Source organism: Erythrolamprus reginae, chromosome 5 (genome assembly GCF_031021105.1).
Source record: "Erythrolamprus reginae isolate rEryReg1 chromosome 5, rEryReg1.hap1, whole genome shotgun sequence".
Classification (NCBI taxonomy): Eukaryota; Metazoa; Chordata; class Lepidosauria; order Squamata; family Dipsadidae; genus Erythrolamprus; species Erythrolamprus reginae.
Genome location: NC_091954.1, coordinates 63,337,026 through 63,358,608, shown reverse-complemented (window position 1 = coordinate 63,358,608; position 21,583 = coordinate 63,337,026). Strand labels below are relative to the sequence as shown.

Below are 21,583 nucleotides of genomic sequence, written 5' to 3'. Positions count from 1 at the left end.
AGGGGGCATCGATCTCTGGGGTGGCAGAGGGTCGGAATATCCCGGTGTTGCTGGGGAGAGGTAGATATGGCGGGAGCCACGGAGTTAGCCGTTCCAGGGGAACGAGGGATCGCTGTTTAATAACTATTCCTTGTTCCGGCTCCGTGAGCTCAACCCAGGGCACTGGTGATAAGTGTAACTCTGGCCCTGGGCTCAGGTTGCTGCTGCTCAATGCCAGGTCGGTGGTAAATAAAGCTCTCCTCATCCGGGATTTAATCCTGGATGAGGAGGCCGACCTGGCATGTGTAACTGAAACCTGGCTGGGCCCGGAGGGAGGAGTTCCTCTCTTGGAAATCTGCCCAGCTGGGTTTCAGATATGGCATCAACCTCGACCCCAGGGAAGGGGGGGAGGAGTGGCTATTGTAGCCAGGGAGAGCCTTGGCCTGCGTGGGCTCGTTGCTCCGGAGATTGCGGGTTGCGAGTCCCTCCTTGTGAAGTTGGACTTAGGGGTTCAGGTGGGCTTGTTTCTCACGTACCTGCCTCCCAGCTGCGTGTCAAAAGCCCTGCCTGTGCTACTCGAGGAGGTAGCCGGGTTGGCGGTGGAGTTCCCCGGACTTATTGTCCTGGGGGACTTCAATCTGCCGTCACTCGGCGAAACCTCTGGGTTGGCACAGGAGTTCATGGCCACCATGACAGCCATGGACCTGACTCAAGTAGTTCAGGGTCCGACTCACGAGGGAGGGCACGCACCTGACATGGTATTCCTCTCTGAGCAACTGAGTAATGGTCTGAGACTAAGGGGCTTAGATGCGCTGCCTTTGTCATGGTCAGACCATTTCCTACTACGGCTTGACTTCCTGGCTCCAATCCTTCCCCGCAGGGAGGCGGAACCAATTAAGATGTTCCGCCCCAGACGCCTGATGGACCCTGAGGGCTTTCAGACGGCGCTTGGGGTTATACCAGAGGCACTTGTCCACAGTTCGGCAGAGTCTCTTGCGGAAGCCTGGAACAAGGCCGCAGCGGAGGCTCTTGACCGGATTGCGCCTTTGCGACCTCTCCGAGGTGCTAGACCCCGTAGAGCTCCATGGTTCAACGAGGAGCTCTGGGAGTTGAAACGCCAGAAGAGACGTCTAGAGAAGCGATGGAGGAAGAGTAGGTCTGAATCCGACCGAACACTTGTAAGAGCTTTTATTAAGACTTACAAAGTGGCGCTCAAGGCGGCAAGATGCGCGTACCATGCCGCCTTGATTGCATCAGCGGAATCCCGCCCGGCCGCTCTGTTTAGGGTGACCCGCTCCCTTCTTAACCAGGGGGGAGTTGGGGAGCCCTTACAGAGTAGTGCCGAGGACTTTAACACGTTTTTCGCTGATAAAGTCGCTCGGATCCGAGCCGACCTCGACTCCAATTGTAAAACAGAGTCGACTGACAACGAGTCAGTCGAGGTGACTGGGGCACGTACTTGTCCACCTGTCTGGGAAGAGTTTGATCTGGTGACACCTGATGAAGTGGACAAGGCCATCGGAGCTGTGAGTTCCGCCACCTGTTTACTGGATCCGTGTCCCTCCTGGTTGGTTTCGGCCAGCAGGGAGGTGACACGGAGCTGGGCCCAGGAGATTACCAACGCTTCCTTGGGGAGGGGAGTTTTTCCATCACTCTATAAAGAAGCGCTTGTGCGCCCCCTCCTCAAGAAGCCCTCCCTGGACCCAGCCGTACTTAACAACTACCGTCCAGTCTCCAACCTTCCCTTTATGGGGAAGGTTGTCGAGAAGGTGGTGGCACTCCAGCTCCAGCGGTCCTTGGAAGAAGCCGATTATCTAGGTCCCCAGCAGTCGGGTTTCAGGGCCGGTTACAGCACGGAAACCGCTTTGGTCGCGTTGATGGATGATCTCTGGCGGGCCCGGGACAGGGGTTTATCCTCTGTCCTGGTGCTCCTTGACCTCTCAGCGGCTTTCGATACCATCGACCATGGTATCCTTCTGCACCGGCTGGAGGGGCTGGGAGTGGGAGGCACTGTCCTTCAGTGGTTCTCCTCCTACCTCTCTGGCCGGTCGCAGTCGGTGTTAGTGGGGGGCCAGAGGTCGACTCCTAGGTTTCTCCCTTGTGGGGTGCCTCAGGGGTCGGTCCTCTCCCCCCTACTATTCAACATCTACATGAAACCGCTGGGCGAGATCATCCAAGGACATGGGGTGAGGTATCATCAATATGCGGATGATACCCAGCTTTACATCTCCACCCCATGCCCAGTCAACGAAGCGGTGGAAGTGATGTGCCGGTGCCTGGAGGCTGTTGGGGCCTGGATGGGTGTCAACAGACTCAAGCTCAACCCGGATAAGACGGAGTGGCTGTGGGTTCTGCCTCCCAAGGACAATCCCATCTGTCCGTCCATCACCCTGGGGGGGGAATTATTGACCCCCTCAGAGAGGGTCCGCAACTTGGGTGTCCTCCTCGATCCACAGCTCACATTAGAACAACATCTTTCAGCTGTGGCGAGGGGGGCGTTTGCCCAGGTTCGCCTGGTGCACCAGTTGCGGCCCTATCTGGACCGGGACTCATTGCTCACAGTCACTCATGCCCTCATCACCTCGAGGTTCGACTACTGTAATGCTCTCTACATGGGGCTACCTTTGAAAAGTGTTCGGAAACTTCAGATCGTGCAAAATGCAGCTGCGAGAGCAGTCATGGGCCTACCTAGGTATGCCCATGTTTCACCATCACTCCGCAGTCTGCATTGGTTGCCGATCAATTTCCGGTCACAATTCAAAGTGTTGGTTATGACCTTTAAAGCCCTTCATGGCATCGGACCAGAATATCTCCGAGACCGCCTCCTGCCGCACGAATCCCAGCGACCGATTAGGTCCCACAGAGTGGGCCTTCTCCGGGTCCCGTCAACTAAACAATGTCGGTTGGCGGGCCCCAGGGGAAGAGCCTTCTCTGTGGCGGCCCCGGCCCTCTGGAACCAACTCCCCCCAGAGATTAGAACTGCCCCTACTCTTCCTGCCTTCCGTAAACTCCTTAAAACCCACCTTTGCCGTCAGGCATAGGGGAACTGAAACATCTCCCCCTGGGCACGTTTAATTTATGCATGGTATGTCTGTGTGTGTGACTGTTAGCATATGGGGTTTTTTAGATATTAAATATTTTAAATTTGTCTGATTGCTTATGATTTGTTTTTACATGTTGTGAGCCGCCCCGAGTCTTCGGAGAGGGGCGGCATACAAATCTAAGTAATAAATAATAATAAATAAATCCTGGTCCGGTGCCATGAAGGGATTTATAGGTAATAACCAATACAAATATTGGAGTTCTGAACTGGTTTTTGTATTCCTATTTGTTGTGAGCTGCCCTGAGTCCTCGGAGAAGGGTGGCATGTAAGTCCAATCAATCAATCAATCAATCAATCAATCAATCAATCAATCCAATCAGTTTTAAGAAATGTCTGACAGTATTAAATGGCAGTATTATTTACTTTGTGTTTCCCTTTTCAGGTAAAATGTAAATATATATCAGTTATCTATATTTACATTTTACCTATATAAGGGCGGCATACAAATCCAACAAATACATAAATAAATAAATATAACTTTTTGGTGCTCACTGGAAATTCAGCATACAGCCTCTTGATAAATAAATAAGAATTTTGGGGACCCTATGTAAAAAGACATGCTGTTGCTATAAATGTGAGAAAACAGTCTACAGCTTGTTTATTAATGTAAACACATTTCCAATAAAATAAATGATAAACTGTTGAGTGGTGGGAAGATATAGGATCTAGCTATACAATCTGGAAAAATGGCAAAATCTAGTCTACAAAAGGATGCACCCAGAAGCCGTTCCCTGTAATGATTTTGTGTTCTTTGCTCTCAGCCTCTCTGTGCTCAAACTTTGCTGTAATAGGCTGCATACTCTTTCCTTGATGGACAAGGCTGTGCAATTTCTCCTGTCCAACTGGTTCCATTTTGCATCAGCTCTTGATTGAGACACAAAGGGGGCTTACACTGGTGCCAGTTCTGCAGAAGTTTGTTCATGGTTCCTTGATCTGCGATGCCCAGCAGTTGTTCCTTTTCTTCCTCCGACTCTGATGGTGCCTTCTCGGGAATGTGCATATGTGTGTGGCCCATGAAGGGGTCTTTGTTCATGTTCTCAAAGAATTGCTGGATGCAAACCTTGGCGAAGCTCTTAGCATGTTTCGTACATGTCTCTTCAAAGAGTCTCCGCTCAATGTCAATGTAGTGGGACCAATATTTGCTCTTTAAAAAGGCAGATTGAGTAAAGCAGGGACGTATGGCCCGGGCAAGGAAAGCCAACAGAGTTACTAGCAGCACAAAGACCCAGCCTGTTGCCTGCAAAGAGAAAAAAGAGTCATACACAATAATATACTAAGCTATTAAGGTGGATAAGTTAGGGTTATTTTCTGATTTTACCCATAATTCTAAATGTTGTGGTTAGCTCTGGCCCAGCTCCTGCCCCAAGGACTGTGGATGTGGGGGAGACATCCACATGCTGCAGGCCTGTTTTGCCCCCAGTGGAATCTGCTGATGAAGGCTCCTCTGACCAAGAAGACATGAGTGACAGGGAGGAGGAGAGTGTGGCAGACAGCTCAGAAGAAGATCAATTATCTAGCTCCTCTTTGGATTCAGAACAAGAGTTAATGATACAGCCACGCATGTGGAGAGCGATGCATAGGCAACAACAACTGAGAGATTATTATCAATGAAAATGAGGCCACCTGTGGTTGGGTGGGGCTGTGGTCATTAGTGAGGTTGTTATAAATAGCAGCCTGTGGTTTGGCCATTGTCTAGGATTATCTGATTATTGTGTTTCGTGACTGCTTTACTGACTTTGACCTTTTGTGTGTGCTGATTTTTCCCCGCTTTGAAACTAAACCAGAGAAAAGTGTGTTTCACTTTGTGAAAGAAGAAGGACTGTGAATTACCTCACAGCTGCAAGCTAAGGATCACACAACTGATAAGGGACTTGTATAAATTACCAGTTTGTTTGGAGACGAGTGCTCTTTGCTATACCAAAAGAGGGCTTAATTTAAGTGAATTTTCATTATAAAGAACATTGTTTTGAATTTTCAAACGTATGAGCCAGCAGCTGCCAAAAAAGCCAACATAGTTGTAGGTTGCATTAACAGAGGGATAGAATGAAGATCACTTGAAGTATTAATACCAGTTTGTAAGGCCTTGGTAAGGCCACACTTGGAATACTGCATTCAGTTTTGGTCGCCACGATGCAAAAAGGATATTGAGATGCTAGAAAAAGTGCAGAGATGAGCAACAAGGATGATTAGGGGACTGGAGGCTAAAACATATGAAGAATGGTTGCAGGAACTGGGCATGGCTATTTTAATGAAAAGAAGGACTAGGGGAGACATGATAGCAGTGTTCCAATATCTCAGGGGTTGCCACAAAGAAAGAGTCAACCTATTCTCCAAAGCACATGACGGTAGAACAAGAAGCAATGGGTGGAAGCTGAACAAGAAGAGAAGCAACTTAGAACTAAGGAGAAATTTCCTGACAGTCAAAACGGTTGATCAATGGAACAGCTTGCCTCCAGAAGTTGTGAATGCCCCAACACTGGAAGATTTTAAGCAGATGTTGGATAACCATCTGACATGACGGTGCTAAATATTAGAATTGCACAAGAGCCAATTGTTCAACAGTCAGTATTATCAGAACTTAAAGAAAAGCATTTATCAGTTCAGTGCAAAGAGAAATAGTGATACAGTGGAATATACCACAAGCCTAATTGCCCAGAAAAATCTGAAATTTAACCTTAAAAGAAAACAAAGGAAGAGGAGACAAATCCAAAGTGCTACTTGTGATTTGATTCCCTTTGTGACTCTGATCTGGTTCTTTTTCCAATTTATTCACTTTTAGTTAAAACCGAATGGACTATAGGAGGCGGGGTGGGGCATAGGAGAGCTGATAGGCAGAACTGTATAGCCAGAACTACCCAATCCTGTGGCAGGTGGAAACCAAACCAGTTGCGGTTTTGTAGTGACAAACCCGATTGCTTTAAACTCTAGATATCTTAGGTTAGGGTTACACTAGAAGCCAGGTTCATATTTCATGGTGATTTCATGTACAAAACAGCCTCCCGCTGAAGAAGCCTCCCGCTGAAGGTCCTGGCACGAAGGAGGGGAAAATGGGGGGGGGGGGAGTCTGGACCAGGCTGCCTTTGTGTCTTTCTTCCAGGAGCAGGAGCACCTACTGAGCCCTGAGGAGGGGGCTGGGTTCATGGAGGGGAGGTCCTTATGGAGAAAGAGGAGGGAGGGGAGAAGAGGAAGGAAGAGTGAGAAAGAAAGAATGAGAGGGAGGGAAGGGGAGAGAGAGAGAGAAAGAAATAGAGAGGGAGAAAAAAAGAGAAAAAAGAGAGTGGGAGAGAGAAAGAAAGAGAGAGGGGGAGGGAGGGAGGGAAGGAAGGAGAGAAATAGAGAGAAAAGGAGGGAGGAAGAGAGAGAAAGAGAGAAAGAAAGAGAAAGAAAAGAGGAAGGAAGAGAGAAAGAGAAAGAAAGAAAGGGAGGAAGAGAGAAAGAAAGAGAGAGGGGGGGAGGGAAGGAGGGAGAGAGAGAGAGAGAAAGATAGAGGGAGGAAGGAAGAGAGAGAGAAACAGAGAGCAAAAAAGAGAGAAAGGCAGGAAGAGAGAAAGAAAGAGGGATGGAGAGAGAGAGAGAGAAAGAAAGAGGAAGGAAAAGAGAGAGAAAGAGCGAGAAATAGAGAGAAAGGGAGAAAGGAAGAGAGAGAAAGATAAAAAAGAAAGAATTTTTTTTGCAATATTTTTTGCCAACCCCCACCCCCGCTCAATGGTGTCTCTCTTTACCAATGCTAAAATCTGATCACTTTAGTGTAGGGTGAAATGGGAGGAAGGAAGAGGAAGGCAGTAAATGTTTTGTGTGTCCCCTTGGTGATAACAGAATGGAGTATTTCTTTTCTAATTCTGTAAGATCTGCTGCAAAATATATTCAAATCACCTGAGCAGGCAGTATTCATTGTCTGGGAAAAGCAATAATTGATTTAATTAGTATGCAAGGTAAGAAGGATTAAGGCCTTTAGTACCAGATTTTAAAAGCTGATAAAGTCCTTATGGATTGACTACCTGGAAGGAATTTGCATCTCATAAAAGGTGCAGGAAACGAGTGTTGACAACAAACAACAGAATTGCTTGCTTTGGTTATAAAATGGAATCATGGATTATGTTAAACTTCTTTTGCATGGCAAATGAAATATGGAACAGGGAAGGGTGAAGTGAGAGGCAACATCCATTCCTTTACTTGCTTTGAAACAAAGAAAAAATCATTAAATTGAGAATTAGGTTGCATACAGTGATGGGCTGCCAAAATTTTTACTGCCACACTGTGGCTTATTTTGTGGGCATGGCTTGATGGTCATGTGACCGGGTAGGAGTGGCTTGCCGACCATGTGACCAGGTGGGAGTGGCTTGACAATCTTGTGTCCAGGGGAATGGCTTAAAGGTCATGTGACTGGGTGGAAGTGGCTTACCGACCAAGATAAGTTTTTAAATAGGTACTTGGACTCTTTTTCAGTTGATTAAGTCACATTATTTGAATAGCCACAAAAAGAACAGACAGCATTGTTGAGCAGCACAGTAACATTTTAAGGTTTTGTACTGAACCCACAAGGTTCAGTATGATAACACATTAAGCAAGTAGCTCAATTTTCTTTAATTGCTGTAATTCAATTTTCAATTCAATTCAATTTATTAGATTTGTATGCCGCCCCTCTCCGAAGACTCAGTTCCAGATAATGGTTCTGGAATAAAGGTTAAGGTTCAGTTCCAGATAATGATTAAAATGATGAAAGCATTTATGGGAAAAAACATACTATTTAATTATTTCCTATTTTAAAAGTAATTAAGGATCATGCTAAGGTACTAGAGAAGGACTGACAATAAAAACCCTATTAAGTATTTAATAAATAACGCATCACTACTTACTTACTACTCCCCCTCTCCGTGGGGATAGCAGCCCATTACTGGTTGCATATATACATAGCTGAACACACAATCCATGGGTCAGGCCTGGGAACTATCTTGGGTGTTGAAACTTCAGGCCTGCCACATTTAGTACTGTGGGAAACTGAAAGGAGAGATTGTATAATGCTGGGGAGATATGCAATTAAAATAACATTTGTTTTTCCAAGAGTTAAGACCACTCTGCCCTGCATCTGGAGGGGGTGTGACTGGGAGGCATCTCCAGTTGGGACAGTGCATTGATTGGACTATGTGATAGATGTGTGGGTGCTGGGGGGGGGGAACCCAGAGGTTTTCAGATTAAGGTTTTCCCAGGTGTGCCAATATGATATCTCTAATAAAATGGAACTTTGAAGAAACTCAAGCCTCAGAATTTTCTTTCAATGGGGGTGTTACTTTAAACCCTAACATTATACAGTGTTCCCTCAATTTTCGCAGGTTCAAACTTCGTGAATAGCCTATACCATGGTTTTCCAAAAAATATTAATTAAAAAATGCTTCACGGTTTTTTTCCTATGCCATGGTTTTTCCCACACAATGACGTCATATGTCATTGCCAAACTAATAATTTTTGCAAATACATAACAAAAAAAATAATTATTGTTAATAAATAATTATGTTTATAAATATCAGGATCACTAGTCTTATTCAATGGTGAGTACCAGTAATAATGGTGAGTAAATGGTTGTTAAGGGAATGGGAAATGGTAATTTAGGGGTTTAAAGTGTTAAGGGAAGGCTTGTGATACTGTCCACAGACAAAAATGGTGTATTTATTTCCTCATCTCTACTTTGCGGAAATTCGACTTTTGCGGGCGGTCTCGGAATGCATCCCCCGTGGAAATTGAGGGAACACTGTATCTTCTAATCCTCACTTGGTGCAAATATATCTTCATTTTATTTTCACAAATATAAGTAGGTCACTATGGAGAAAATATGCACTAGACTAGAATAATAGTAATTGGGAACAATATCATATGAAAAGAAACATGAAACACAATTGCTATAAAGCTAGATCTCAAAAAAAAGTGAAGGCGGGGCATTTCACTTATTTTACTCAAGGCTTAAGGGTGCCTTTCCAACTGATCCTTTGCTGTATGCAACCTAGGAAAATGCTGAAATAATTAAAAATCTGTAATTTAGATCTTGCCAAATGGTTTCTTCCACAACCATAAACAATGTTTTTACTTTGCTAAGCAGGACTTATCTACAGTCCTCATTTTCTTTTGCTTAAGCTGGCCAAGGCGCTGTCTGTAGTTGGTCAATAGAGGAGTGATAAAAAGGGCAGCCAGCCAATACCCCAAACTCCTCCTCATTCATCCTTCAGCACAATTTCTTATCCCAGGTTGAGAGGAAAAAAATTGCAATGATCACAGAGTGACGAACCAGTAGTTACCTTTTTTTGGGGGGGTGGGCGGGGATAGTCAAATGGGATGATTATAAACTTAAATCATTAGATCTTTTCCCTTGACCAATGAGTGGTTTTTTAGTGTGTTTCATGGCCTAATGAATGTTTTAAATTATATTAGGATTTTTAGGGTTTTTAATTGTATTAATTGGATTTTAGATGTATTATTATTTTTTTTACATATGTTGTGAGCCGCCCCGAGTCCTCGGAGAGAGGCGGCGCCCAAACCAAGCCAAGCCAAGCCGAGCCGAGCCGAGCCGAGCCGAGCCGAGCCGAGCCGAGCCGAGCCGAGCCAAGCCAAGCCAAGCCAAGCCAAGCCAAGCCAAGCCAAGCCAAGCCAAGCCAAGCCAAACCAAGCCAAGAAATAAATAAATAAATAAATAAATACTGTAAATAAATAATGGTGCCTTGTCCTCTGATGGGGGAGGACAACCCCAAGAGTTTCTACCTATGGGAAACTCCTCCCTCTGCAGCTCCAGATGAGTAAGTTGATATTGATCATCTCAGTTCCCAACCATTTGATTCCTCATCATAGTGATGGGTAAGGTGACCAGACGTCCCACTTTTGGTGGGATAGTCCCGATTTCTAATAATTTGTCCCGCATTCTGTGGGATTTTAAAAAAGTCCTGATTTTCCTTTCTTTGGAGTGCCCAGAGTGAATAAAGCATTTCCTTTCTCTGTTGCGCATGCCCAACAGAGAGAGAGAGAGAGAGAGAGGGAGAGAGAGAGAGGGAGATAGATAGATAGAGATAGATAGATAGATAGAGATAGATAGATAGATAGAGATAGATAGATAGATAGATAGATAGATAGAGAGAGAGAGAGAGAGAGAGAGAGAGATATTGGAAGGTTGGGGAAGAGACCGAACATGCACCTCTCCGGCGTTGGGGGGGGGGGGAAGAGTGCTGGTTCCAGTATAAGAAGCAGCCTAAAAGCAAAACAGGCAAGCTACTTTGCTCTCTTCTCTTGTTTACTGTTTTTATGCTTTTCAAAAACGGGAAAGTTAATAAATTGATAGAAGTGCCAGACTGGGAAGCAATACACAAAAACAAACATTGAGGTAAAAGTCTGTAGAGATTTTTCAGTTCTCTGTTGTGCATCATCTGTCTGCCCCCCATCCCGGTCAATGGTATCCCGCTTTGTTGAAGTTATAATCTGGTCACCTTAGTGATGGGAGATATGCCAATTTAACATGAGTGCTGCCTCCTTATGTAGAAACTACGAGTCTACGGAGAGGGGTGGCATACAAATCCAATAAATAAATAAACATGCCTTAGAAGTGTTTTCAGAATCTGTAGATAGCCAAGTCCAACTTTCTTCTAAACAACAAAATTTTCTATAGCACCCTTCTCTAAACTTGTTCCTCCAGCATTTCAACCCTTATAATATGGCTGGGGCTTATAGAAGTGGAAGGCCAACACAGTATGAAGGCATAGATATTAGGAAAAGCTAGCCTATTCGAGTTAACTTGAATCATTTTACTATATTCCTTATTGTTTGCTTACCTGTGAAATGCAGCGTAGATACCTGGTTGCCACCTCTCTGGCAATAAGTTCTTGGCCACTGTAAATATCATCACAGGGAATCTGGGCTAAAATCTTCCTGATCTCCTTCTCAGTAAGATGCTTATAACTGCTGTTTCCAAGTTTGTGCATGGGAACGGAGGTACTGAAAGCGCAGATGAAACATTCCCCATGCAACAGTGTGACCGAGATCCAAATCACAGGAGCAATTATAGCTCGCTGAGCCATGGAACAGAGCATGTAACGCAAGACAGCTGGGTCTTTCTGTCGCTTCCCTATGGGCCTTTTCCATTCTTCAGCCAACATGGAAACATTGTTGTTCATCACAAAACCAAACAGGAACAAGACTAAAGGAGGCATTAACAGGATACCCATCCCATAAGCCAGATTGTAACCAGGTAGACATGGGCACTTGAAATCAAAAGCCACATAGATCTGGGCACTCAGGAGAGCCATAATGCCACATATGCCATTCATAAATGATTCCTGGTTGGACTGGAGGAACTGGAATATCATTCGGAATTTATCCATCTTCTTTGTTACTTTATGAGCACTCTCTGGTAGAAATATCAAAGGGTCCCTTCAATTTCCCAGAAGTTATAAAGAAAATGGCAATAATTAGAGTAACACCCAACGTTTTGCTTCTCCAACCATTTTTTCATTATTCAGAAAACATGCCTCTCCAGTTCTCTATTTCAGTCTATGAAAAGTTACTTTACCTTCCCAGAACTTGGACTGTAGTGTAATTCCAACTCTGAACCATCAGTTCTGGACCATTTTAGATAAGTCTTGGTTTAATTCCTATGCCTCTCTCTCTCTCCTTGTCTTTTTAGTAGTCTGGATCCCCCAAGGTGCTTTCTGAAGAAAGCAGATGTTTTGATTCTATTTCAATCACTTTTCATTGGTAACAGGAAAGTCATCTCTCTGATTCTGGTGAAGATGTTTGCAAGATGAGCTCCTCCCACAGCCCCTAAAAACCAGGATGTTATTACACCTGTAGAAAGAAATAAAAGAACCTATGCAAAATGATGGGTGGGGTGGGATCTGTTCTGCATAAATGGATTCCTAGGCAACAGAAATATTACTCAGTGGCTTTCTCTCTTCTTTTGGTATTGTTTTGAAATTGAAAAATCAATGCCTGCTTTGTAGGGGAACAGGGTGGGCTGGTATTTATGGTTCATGGAAAAAGGAGAAAACATACATTTTTATTTCTCCCCCTAAAATTAGCTGTCAATAAATCAGTTCCAGTACTTACTCACTGAGGGAAGGCCAGCCACCCAGAGGTGGGCTGCTAAGGTGGAACAATGGGGTGTGCTCACCCCATGGCTCTGAATGCTAATGGGGTCCAGCACAATTCTGCTACTGCACCTGGGCAGGTAGCGAAATCGCGCACCCAGGTGCAGTAGCAGAATTGCGCTGGACTCCGCTAGCACTCAGAGCCACGGGGACGAGTACACCTCACTGTTCCACCTTAGTAGCCCACCTCTGCAGCCACCTCAAACAAAGTCAAACAGCATGCAAATAGCTCTGATGTGCCTGGCACCCTTCTACTGCCTTAGAAGAACTCCCCAGGGCCAGCATTACCCCTAGCCAGAACTAGGGTTTGCATTGGGCGTGTCCCTTGGGGAATCACAGAGCTATGTGCCATTCAGCCTTCCCTGTGGCCACTGGGATAGTTTGCTGGTTTCTCTTTGGGCTTTTCTCCACTGCTGAAATGAAGAGTCCTTGCGCTGGTAGAAAACTGTATCAACTTTTTAAAAAAGAAAAAGAAAAGTACTTCTGCTTTCTCTATAATCATGATGGCAAACCTATAGCATGCGTGCCAGAAGTGGCATGCAGAGTCATCTCTCTAGGCACACAAGCCGTTGCCCATTGCTCTTCTGAGTTCCAGCATGCTGGCCTGCTGGTCTTCACTTGTGCAGAAGACCAGCTGGCTGGTGTTCATGCATGCACCAGGCGGCTGTTCCTCTGGTTTCCAGTGCACACATGCGCACCGGCCACTTGATCTTCCAGTTTCTGGCATGCATATGAGCACTAAGACCAACTGCCAAGGGTTCATGTGCATACCGGAAACCAGAAGAGCAGCTGCACAGCGCGCACATGGGCGGATGATCTTCTGGTTTTTGGCACATGCACGAGCCCCAGATAGCTGGTCTTCACACGTGTATGTGCACCAGAAACTGGAAGACCAGATGGCCAGTGCACATGCACATCCTGGAAACCAGAAGAATAGATGCCCAATGTGTTCTTGAAGACCAGCTAGCCACATTTTTCTGTTGCAAGTATGAACACCGGTGGCTGCTCTTCCAGTTTCCGGCATGCACATGCTCGTCCTGTTTTGGTACTTGGTGCCAAAAAAGTTTGCCAATGCTGCTCTATAATCACTCACTGCTCCTAAATGACAGCATCCGTAGCATAGAATCAAGGGCTAGAAAGGACACAGAAGGTCTTCTACTGCTGTGTAGATTAGTCAGTTCTTTCCTTTCCCTCCCCTTTCCTCCAAATAGTCACCAATCAATTCTCTTAATGTGGAAGCTGGAGGGAGATTTGGGTAGAGATGATTTCTCGCACATGATGGCATCACTTATAAATAGAACTTCAACAGTTCTATTTATATGTTCTATAGCTCAATACATTAATACATTAACATATACAAGGAGCCTAATTTACGTTTAGCTCCATGATTTTCTTTTGAAATTCCAATCCTTCTCCAGGTCAAGGTGCATTTCTTACCTGATAGGAACCATGCTAGGAAACAGGACATTCTGTTATTATGGATATTATATTATAATATTATTATTATGGTTATTATATTGCAAACTAGGTCCCCTTCCATTTAAAAGTTCATTTGATAGAAAGGAAATCTTCCGGCTCCTGTTTGTTTGCCCAGGGTTCAGTTTCCTAGTATCTAATCTCAGTTTAGAGTGAAAAAGTGAGTTAGTTTTCCACATTTCAGCCTCTTGGAATGCTACTACTGAAGCTTTAATAATACATTCAGAGGAACAATGATTTATTAAGTCTAGCAATAACACTGCCACTATCAGAAACCACCCAGTACATTTCCATTTTTTAAAAAAACATTCTGCAATGTCTATAAGAATGTATAAATACCCTTTTCAGGAAAATCAGTATGCAAATACAATTGATCTCCATGGGGCTTATTCATCCTCAGTTTACTTTGGGAAATAGCCAATTTGATTAAAGCTCTTAGTAAATAGGGAAGTTCAGGTTCATAATTTTTGTATTCATTATATGAATGTAATTAAATTAGAAGAATCCCAAGATGTATAATAAGCTATTGAGCTGAATAGAATGGGATAGCTGTTGTTAAAAATTCTTTCATTCATTGCTGACCTACTAAGAAGATATGATGAATCTGGTCCCCAGGGAAAGTGTATGTTTGATTCAAACTCTTTAAAGCAAGTTTTAAAAATATTTATAGCTTGTTTAAATTCTTTCCGTTCTTAATATTTGTATACTAAAAGATGGGAGAATATGTACTCTAGTTGGCAACAAGATGAATAATGCAAAATTTGTTCTGGCAACTATAAAAAAATAAATGCAGGCACATCCCTATTTTAGCTAAATTTTCACATTATGCAAAGCGGTTATTGGTTGAATTGTGGTTTATTGACTAAAGTTAAATGTCATAGTAAACCATGACTTGGACAGTTGCCAAAAGCTAATGGATGTAGAAGTTTTTATCCCCTGCCCTTGCTAATTAATGTCAAGAATAATAGAGCTACATATTTAGATTTGAAAAATCCTGACGACTAGTAGATGGCTGCAAAATTATATGGAAAACCTTCACCTGCAAGTGACAATTATTCAAAGTGCAATGTCTTAACCTGTGAATGAACGAGAATCATCTTTCATCTCCGTTTCAAGGGCCATTAAGCCAGTGCTGCATAAAGACATTTCCAAGGTCACGTGGCCACTTACTTTCCTAGCAAAATGGTATTTACTTATCTACTTGCATTTGCAAGCTTTAGAACTGCGAGGTTGGCAGGAGCTAGTGCAAGGACAAGAGGTCACCCTGCCACAGGACATTTGGGTCATGAACCTGGGCTGTTGGTTTTCAGCCGACAAGCCCAGTGTCTTAACTGCTCAGCCATCGCGCTACCTTTCGCAACCATACTAACTTTGCAAATCTCATTTTCAAATCATTTTGGGAAAACTGCTCATTAACTATTTCTAAGCTGTTAGAGAACACCAGAATTAAAAATTTGAATGGGCCGATTGAGTTTACCTAATCCTGAATGAAAGAAAATTTTAATCATGTTTAAGAATTTAAATAATCTGAAATTAAACAGCAAAAAGCTAAACAAGGCTTGGATCCCAGAAAGTTATAAACAGACTAAGGATACAGATAAAAGATTTGAAACTTTTACAATAATATTTTGGAATTAATTATAAATGATTGATAAATAAATATAAAATACTTTGTTACTTTTGACTATCCTTTATGGATGTTCTGCTGACAGCAGGACTGAGAAAGTGATGTTTATAGATAAAATATGGGATGTAAAATGAAGGGATAATTTTTTATACCTTTAGAGATAGTGAAGAGTTACTAAATTTGTTACACTTGTAATGAACATTGAAGCTCTTTTTGTTTTAGATAGATAGATAATTAATTTTCTTTCTTTTTCCTTGTACTTTTAAAACTCTTTTTCTCTATTCTGTTGTTTTATGTTTTGTTTGTATTGAATCTCATTATTATTATAAATATTCTTAATATTTATAAACTTGGGGATGTTGAGAATAAGAATTTTTTGACTTCATGTGCAATGAGACAATTGTTTATACCATTGTTAGAGTTGCCATGGACACAAATATATAAGGAGAAGATTTATCTCTTTGCAGACATGCAACCTTTTCTCTGTAGTTTCTGATATCAGTGCCTCACCTAACTTATGACTTACTGATATTAGGAGGCTAAATCCACCATGTATTTTCTGTTCCAGTGAATGTTAGTGGAATATATAAATATAAAAGTTGAATTTGTAAACTGTTCCGAGAGGCGCATTGAATACCAAACAAATTTTTCTCATAAGGAATAATGTAGTGACAAGTTCTAGCTTGTGGGTTGAGTTCCAAACAAACAATGAGTACTGGGACAAACCTTTTGTGTAAAAATGTGTTGAGTAACAAATTCAATGAGTTTCAAAGCAGTTGAAGGTATCTTTATATTTGTTTCTGGCATTAAAAATGTAAAGTAATAGAAGGGCTTTTTCAAACAGTACCCTTTAGTGAAGCAGAATAGCTCAGAAGAGACTTGATCAACACAATATATGCAGTCTTTACAACAGAAAATGCTAGATGTATATTTATTTATTTGGTGCCAAGCAACATGGAAATAGGCAGGCAATTAGACCAATACCTTCATAATTCCTGCATTGACATTGAATTAATTATAGTCAGAATCAGTTTAAGCCAGACTGATCTGTCTTCCTTGGGAGAAGAAATATTGCATTTCTTTTCCTTTCTGTTCCAAAGTTGGAAAAAAATATTTATTTTTAAGAGCATTAGTTAAACACATTAATCTAAATAAATGGCACTTTGCTACTTTGAGCAGCCCACTAGACTAAATGGCTTATTAACTAAAACAGACTCAGAAAAACAATGATAAACAGAGAAAGTAACTACATAGATTAGTTCAGCAAAAATACAGCACTTTAATAATAGTCAAATAACCAAAAGTACAAGTTAAAGTTAACTAAAAAAATAAGCATGTTATTACAAAACCATTTTCTATTAACAGCATAAAGCAACCTTAACAATTCAGCAGCTTCTCTCTTTCAATTATTGCAAAGTCCCAGGTTGCCAACTTCAGGTAAAGATATGTATGGTTCTCTGACCTTTCACTCTAGTTTAAATGAGAAACAATTATTTAAAGGAAAAGATAACCACAATTAATATATAGATACCCTATATAGCAATAGCACTTAGACTTATTTACCACTTCACAGTGCTTTACATCCTTCTCTATAGTCAGCATATTGCTCCAACTATCTGGCTCCTCATTTTACCAACCTCAGAAGGATGGAAAGCTGAATCAACCTTGAGCCTGGTGAAGATCGAACTCCTGTCCGTCAGCAGAATTAACCTGCAATACTGCATTCTAACCACTGCACCACCACAGCTTATCTCAAAAGAGTTGTTTCTTTTTTTATTGCATGCTTTCATTATTTACAACAATTACAATTGTTTTTCTAATAACAAAATTTGCTTGCTGTATTTGTTTCTCTGCTGGATAAGACTATTAACTGAAACAAACAAACAAACAAACAAACAAACAAACAAACAAACAAACTCTATCTTGTGCCTTTATGGGCAAGTCTATCACATCACTACAAGTCTACCACACTTTCTTGCATCAAGAATCTTTTAATTCTAGTTGATGTACCAGATTATAATTCACTACGGTTGGGTTTCTGCATTGCACATAGTCATTTGATTCTTGTTTATTATTGGATTATTGCTTAGGAGAGTGGATGAACCCAGATAATTGGGACTGCAGTATACTATCATTTTAAAATATGTGCCTCTGAGTTATATGTAAGCCAATATTGTCTGAGAAACAATATACTCTGGCCATGGTGTGTTCTGTTTAATGATCTATGGACAATGTCCTCGGAGAAGGATGGTATAAGTCCAATAAATAAATAAATAAATGTAGAAACAACGTGATAAACTTGATAAAATAAATTCAACTATTTCAATAATTCCAGTTGTTGTTTGGAAAAGTTCAGCTGCTTAGTCTTTCAGATCAAGGCAGTAGACCCCTGTTGCTGTAGGGAGCCATGTGACTTGAGGATTTTCTAAGTGTGAGATGCCCCTGTTTCAATTTTCTTTTAAACATCTGTTGATTGGCTGTTAATTCTGCTGCCTGTCCAATACAAAGGGACCATCTCTTTGTCTGTAGGCTTGGCTCAAATCCACTGGAGGTTTCCTATTGTACCAGGCTAGAAGAAATTTGCTTATCTGCTCCTGGCTAGTGATATCACTCAAATGAACATTTTCCTTTGCTTTTGTTCCCCTTTCTTCTGTGTAGACATTAAACCGCCTGAGTTTGATTTCTGTCTGCATGCTCTCAAAGAAATGGAGGATACACTTGTGTGCAAAATCCCGCGTTTGTTCACAGCAGGTCTCTTCAAATATTTTTTGTTCAAGGTCAATGTAATTGCTCCAGTAGCGGGTTTTCAAAAAGGCGGCATGGTTGAAGCAGGGCTTGAGACAACGAGCAAGGAAGGCCATCACGATGAGGATTAAAAGAAGACTCCAACCAAAAGCCTGGAAGGAAATGACAAGCAGATTGAGAGCCTTTGGATTTACAACAAGAAGATGAAACCCAATCCTAGGTTGGCTCTACATCCTTCATGCAACTTCAAGTTTCATACCAGTTCCCAGGGTCAGTGAATCTATATCATAATAATATAACTTAGTTTGTATCAATCTTGAGGAGAAATCACATTTTTGTCAGAAATAAATGTTGGGAAAAAAGAAGGAAAAAGGTAAATGCAGAGTAGAAGCGAAGTGGTATAATATAAGTATAAAACATTCTTCTGACCCTGATGAAATTGCAACGGAGTTACAACTATTAGAATATCCAGGTTTCCACTGGGAACTCTGGGAGTTTTAATTTTAGCATGTTTGGAAAATTTGATACAGTTAATAGAGATAATCCAGTTTGACTCTTTTGAAAACTTAATTTTAGATATAGTTTTTATTTATAAACTGGAGTAAGAAACTTATTCCAAGGTATTTTGTGCAGTTTTTTTAAAATCCCCATTTAGCCAGAAAGTGAATGACAGGATTTGTGGCTCAATGTGTTTATTGGGTATTGGATTGAAAGAATATTTCTCACAGGATCCAATGCCAATAAATGCCCGTTACTTACTTGTGAACAGCATTTGAGATACCTGGACACTATCTTGCGAGAAGTGTTATTCCTCATCAACTCATCCTGTTTGCATGGGATTTTGGCAAGAAAGTGTTGTAAGGCATCATAGCTGGTGATGTTGGCAGCAAACTCTGGAAATTTCTCAGGATCAATGGAATTGCTGAAGGCACAGACAAAACATTTCCCATCAAGGAGGGTGACTAGGATCCAAACGGTGGGTGCTATCATAGCCCGTTGCAGAACAGAAGAACACATGTACCTGTGCGTTGGACAGACAGTAACAGATTTATCTATTACATCATAAATTGAAGAGAACAAAGGGGAATATTACAAAAAGAGTGATAGAATCATAGAGGGTTATCATCAAGAAAGGAATATTATGCAAGTTAATATTGAATATGTTGACTGTGCCATTAGTTTTGTCTGCATGAATCTACTTTGCTATGTATATTTCTGTGCAATGCTTCTATAAAGACCAAATTATCTTTGTAGAAAGTGGAAACATGTAACAGAAATAAACAAGAAGGTATGCAGAGACAAAACAGAAGAAAAACCAAATAGAAATTATAAGTTTATTTATTTGGCATAACATATTTTAGAGAAGAAATAAAAAAATTCAGAAGAATTATAAAATAATGGTTTACCCAAATATTATTTTACAGATTAGTATATAAACATATTGCTGTATAAACAAATGCCAAAGGAGGAGTCTATCTATACAAAAAAAAAAACAAGGCAAAGTAAAATTATTAAAACCCTCCTCTTTCAGCCCTGATCTAAAACATCCCTGCCAAATATGTTTAATTTTAAAAACATATAAAGAATTTTATTTCCTGGAATATATAATATAACATTCCAGGAATTAAAGTGCCAGGGAAAAAAACTGCCAGAGAAAGAAGAAGATGCTGGAAATTGAATTATCTAAGTGCTTTGCATTTTTAAAATAAACACATTATTTAAGTAATTGGATTCTTGCAATAAAAATCATTGGAATCTCCCACCTGATAATGGATGGATTCTTCCTTCTATCTCCAGTTGGTCTCCTCCACTCCTCAAGCATCATAACAAATTGCCTGTTGACGATGAGCCCACAGAGAAAAAGGGCTACTGGTGGGATAAACATTATTCCCAAGCCATAGGCCGTGTTGTATTTAACAAGGCAGGGGCAATTGAAATCAAAGATGGTGTAAATCTTCACACTTGCCAATGCCAATAGCCCACAGATCCCATTTGTCACTGACTCTGAATTAGACTGGAAGTACTGGAAGACCATCTGGAATCGATCCATGCTGTTCAGGATATTTCTTTGAAGAAAGGCTGAAATAGTGTCAAAGGATTTCAGCACTGGCAAGTTTTGATTTCCTGGCAGTAGGTTAGGTTAGGAAAGCTCTGCAAAGACTTAAGTTAGTAGGACAATGGGCAGGAAGAACACAGTGCAGTAGTCAGATTTTCACTCCTTTTTCAATCCTTTTTGATTGTCCTGAAATTTTAAATCCTTTTTGGCTGTCCTGAAATATCATTTTCTTTTATATAATAACACTTTGTCCTTCTTGTCCTTGTATTTAGAAGCTTTCTTAATCAGTCCTCATTAGCAAAGTTGTTTATCTGTGTATTGTTGGATCATTAAAAAAAGACTTCTCTCCACTGTCTCCATTTAAAGAACAGGGAGAAAATTGCAGAATTCTGTATACCAACACACTGCACCTGTAATGCAGGATTTCCTATCAGTTGCAGGGTCTGTAGCTGGTGCACTGTAAAGAGTGTTTAAATGACCAGAGCTCTTCCTTATTTCCTTTTTCCCAATGGTCCCTGTGCACAATGAGGAAGCAGGATAATCAAATGAGAGAGTTTGTTTACAAGGCTCCTCCCTGTTCTTCTCAGAGAAGATGCTGTAGGATTTCTAGTGCAGCATTCAACACTATGGCTGCATCTCTGGCAAGAGCTCTCATCTCTACTTGCCTCCTGCTCACCATTTCACTTTTAAAAACTTTTTAAAACAATTTTTTCTTGTTTCGTTTCAGAAACAAACCCATAAGGCAATGCCATGGATTGGGAGATTGGGGCACATTGGACAATGTAACGAAGTGCTTTTCAACTGTATATAACAGAATACAAGGAAAACTAAACACAAGATTAAATACAGAAATTGGAATTCTGTGCCCCTTCAATGTTGCTGGACTGTTTTTCCCAACATCTACTGTAATCAGTCTATACTAGTTGAGACTGAGGAGAATTACATATCCTAATATCCAGAGGATTATAGGCAGTGCAGGGCCGCCAAAAATTTTACTACCACACTGTGGGCGTGGCTTATGCAGGACGCCCTGCATTTTCTTTCAACATCTTTCAGTGCAAATTGGGTGCTCTACCACTGTGTTCCCCCCCACACCCGGGCAGTAGCCCACCCCTGATTATAGGATTCCTACTCCTGTTGTAGCTCTATAAAGAGTCTTATATTTCGGTTCCCTCCATTCTCTTTCTAAGATTTAGGAGCACTAGATTGAGCCCCACAGATTTTACAAGCCTTGCCCAGTAAACTTCTGAAAGGGTATTTTCAAAGTTAAATATGAATCTTTTTTTGCTGCCTTTTAATAGCTGCAAAACATCTTCAAAAAATCATCTGTTGCTTTTTCTTTGGGAACTATTATTATCTGCCTCTCCAATTTCAAACCTGCAATTAATTGCACACACACACATAGAAAGATATCTATAGAAAATGATTAATGAAGTATCTAATCTTCTGGGTTTCTCTTAAAAACTGGATATAAACAG

The 21,583-nt window shown here is 41.5% G+C and overlaps 2 protein-coding genes across 2 annotated transcripts; both read right to left on the bottom strand.

The window, feature by feature from the left end:
• Nucleotides 1–3,854: 3,854 nt before the first annotated feature.
• Nucleotides 3,855–11,436, bottom strand: CALHM1 (calcium homeostasis modulator 1). The gene is made up of 2 exons (XM_070754221.1): nucleotides 10,888–11,436; nucleotides 3,855–4,319 (listed from the first exon to the last, which is right to left on the bottom strand). The coding sequence occupies exons 1-2, from the start codon at nucleotides 11,434–11,436 to the stop codon at nucleotides 3,855–3,857; spliced, it is 1,014 nt and encodes a 337-aa protein (XP_070610322.1).
• Nucleotides 11,437–16,221: 4,785 nt separating this feature from the next.
• On the bottom strand, nucleotides 16,222–20,433 carry CALHM3 (calcium homeostasis modulator 3). The gene is made up of 3 exons (XM_070754012.1): nucleotides 19,813–20,433; nucleotides 18,809–19,070; nucleotides 16,222–18,201 (listed from the first exon to the last, which is right to left on the bottom strand). The coding sequence occupies exons 1-3, from the start codon at nucleotides 20,097–20,099 to the stop codon at nucleotides 17,785–17,787; spliced, it is 966 nt and encodes a 321-aa protein (XP_070610113.1). The 5' UTR covers nucleotides 20,100–20,433; the 3' UTR covers nucleotides 16,222–17,784.
• Nucleotides 20,434–21,583: the final 1,150 nt, after the last annotated feature.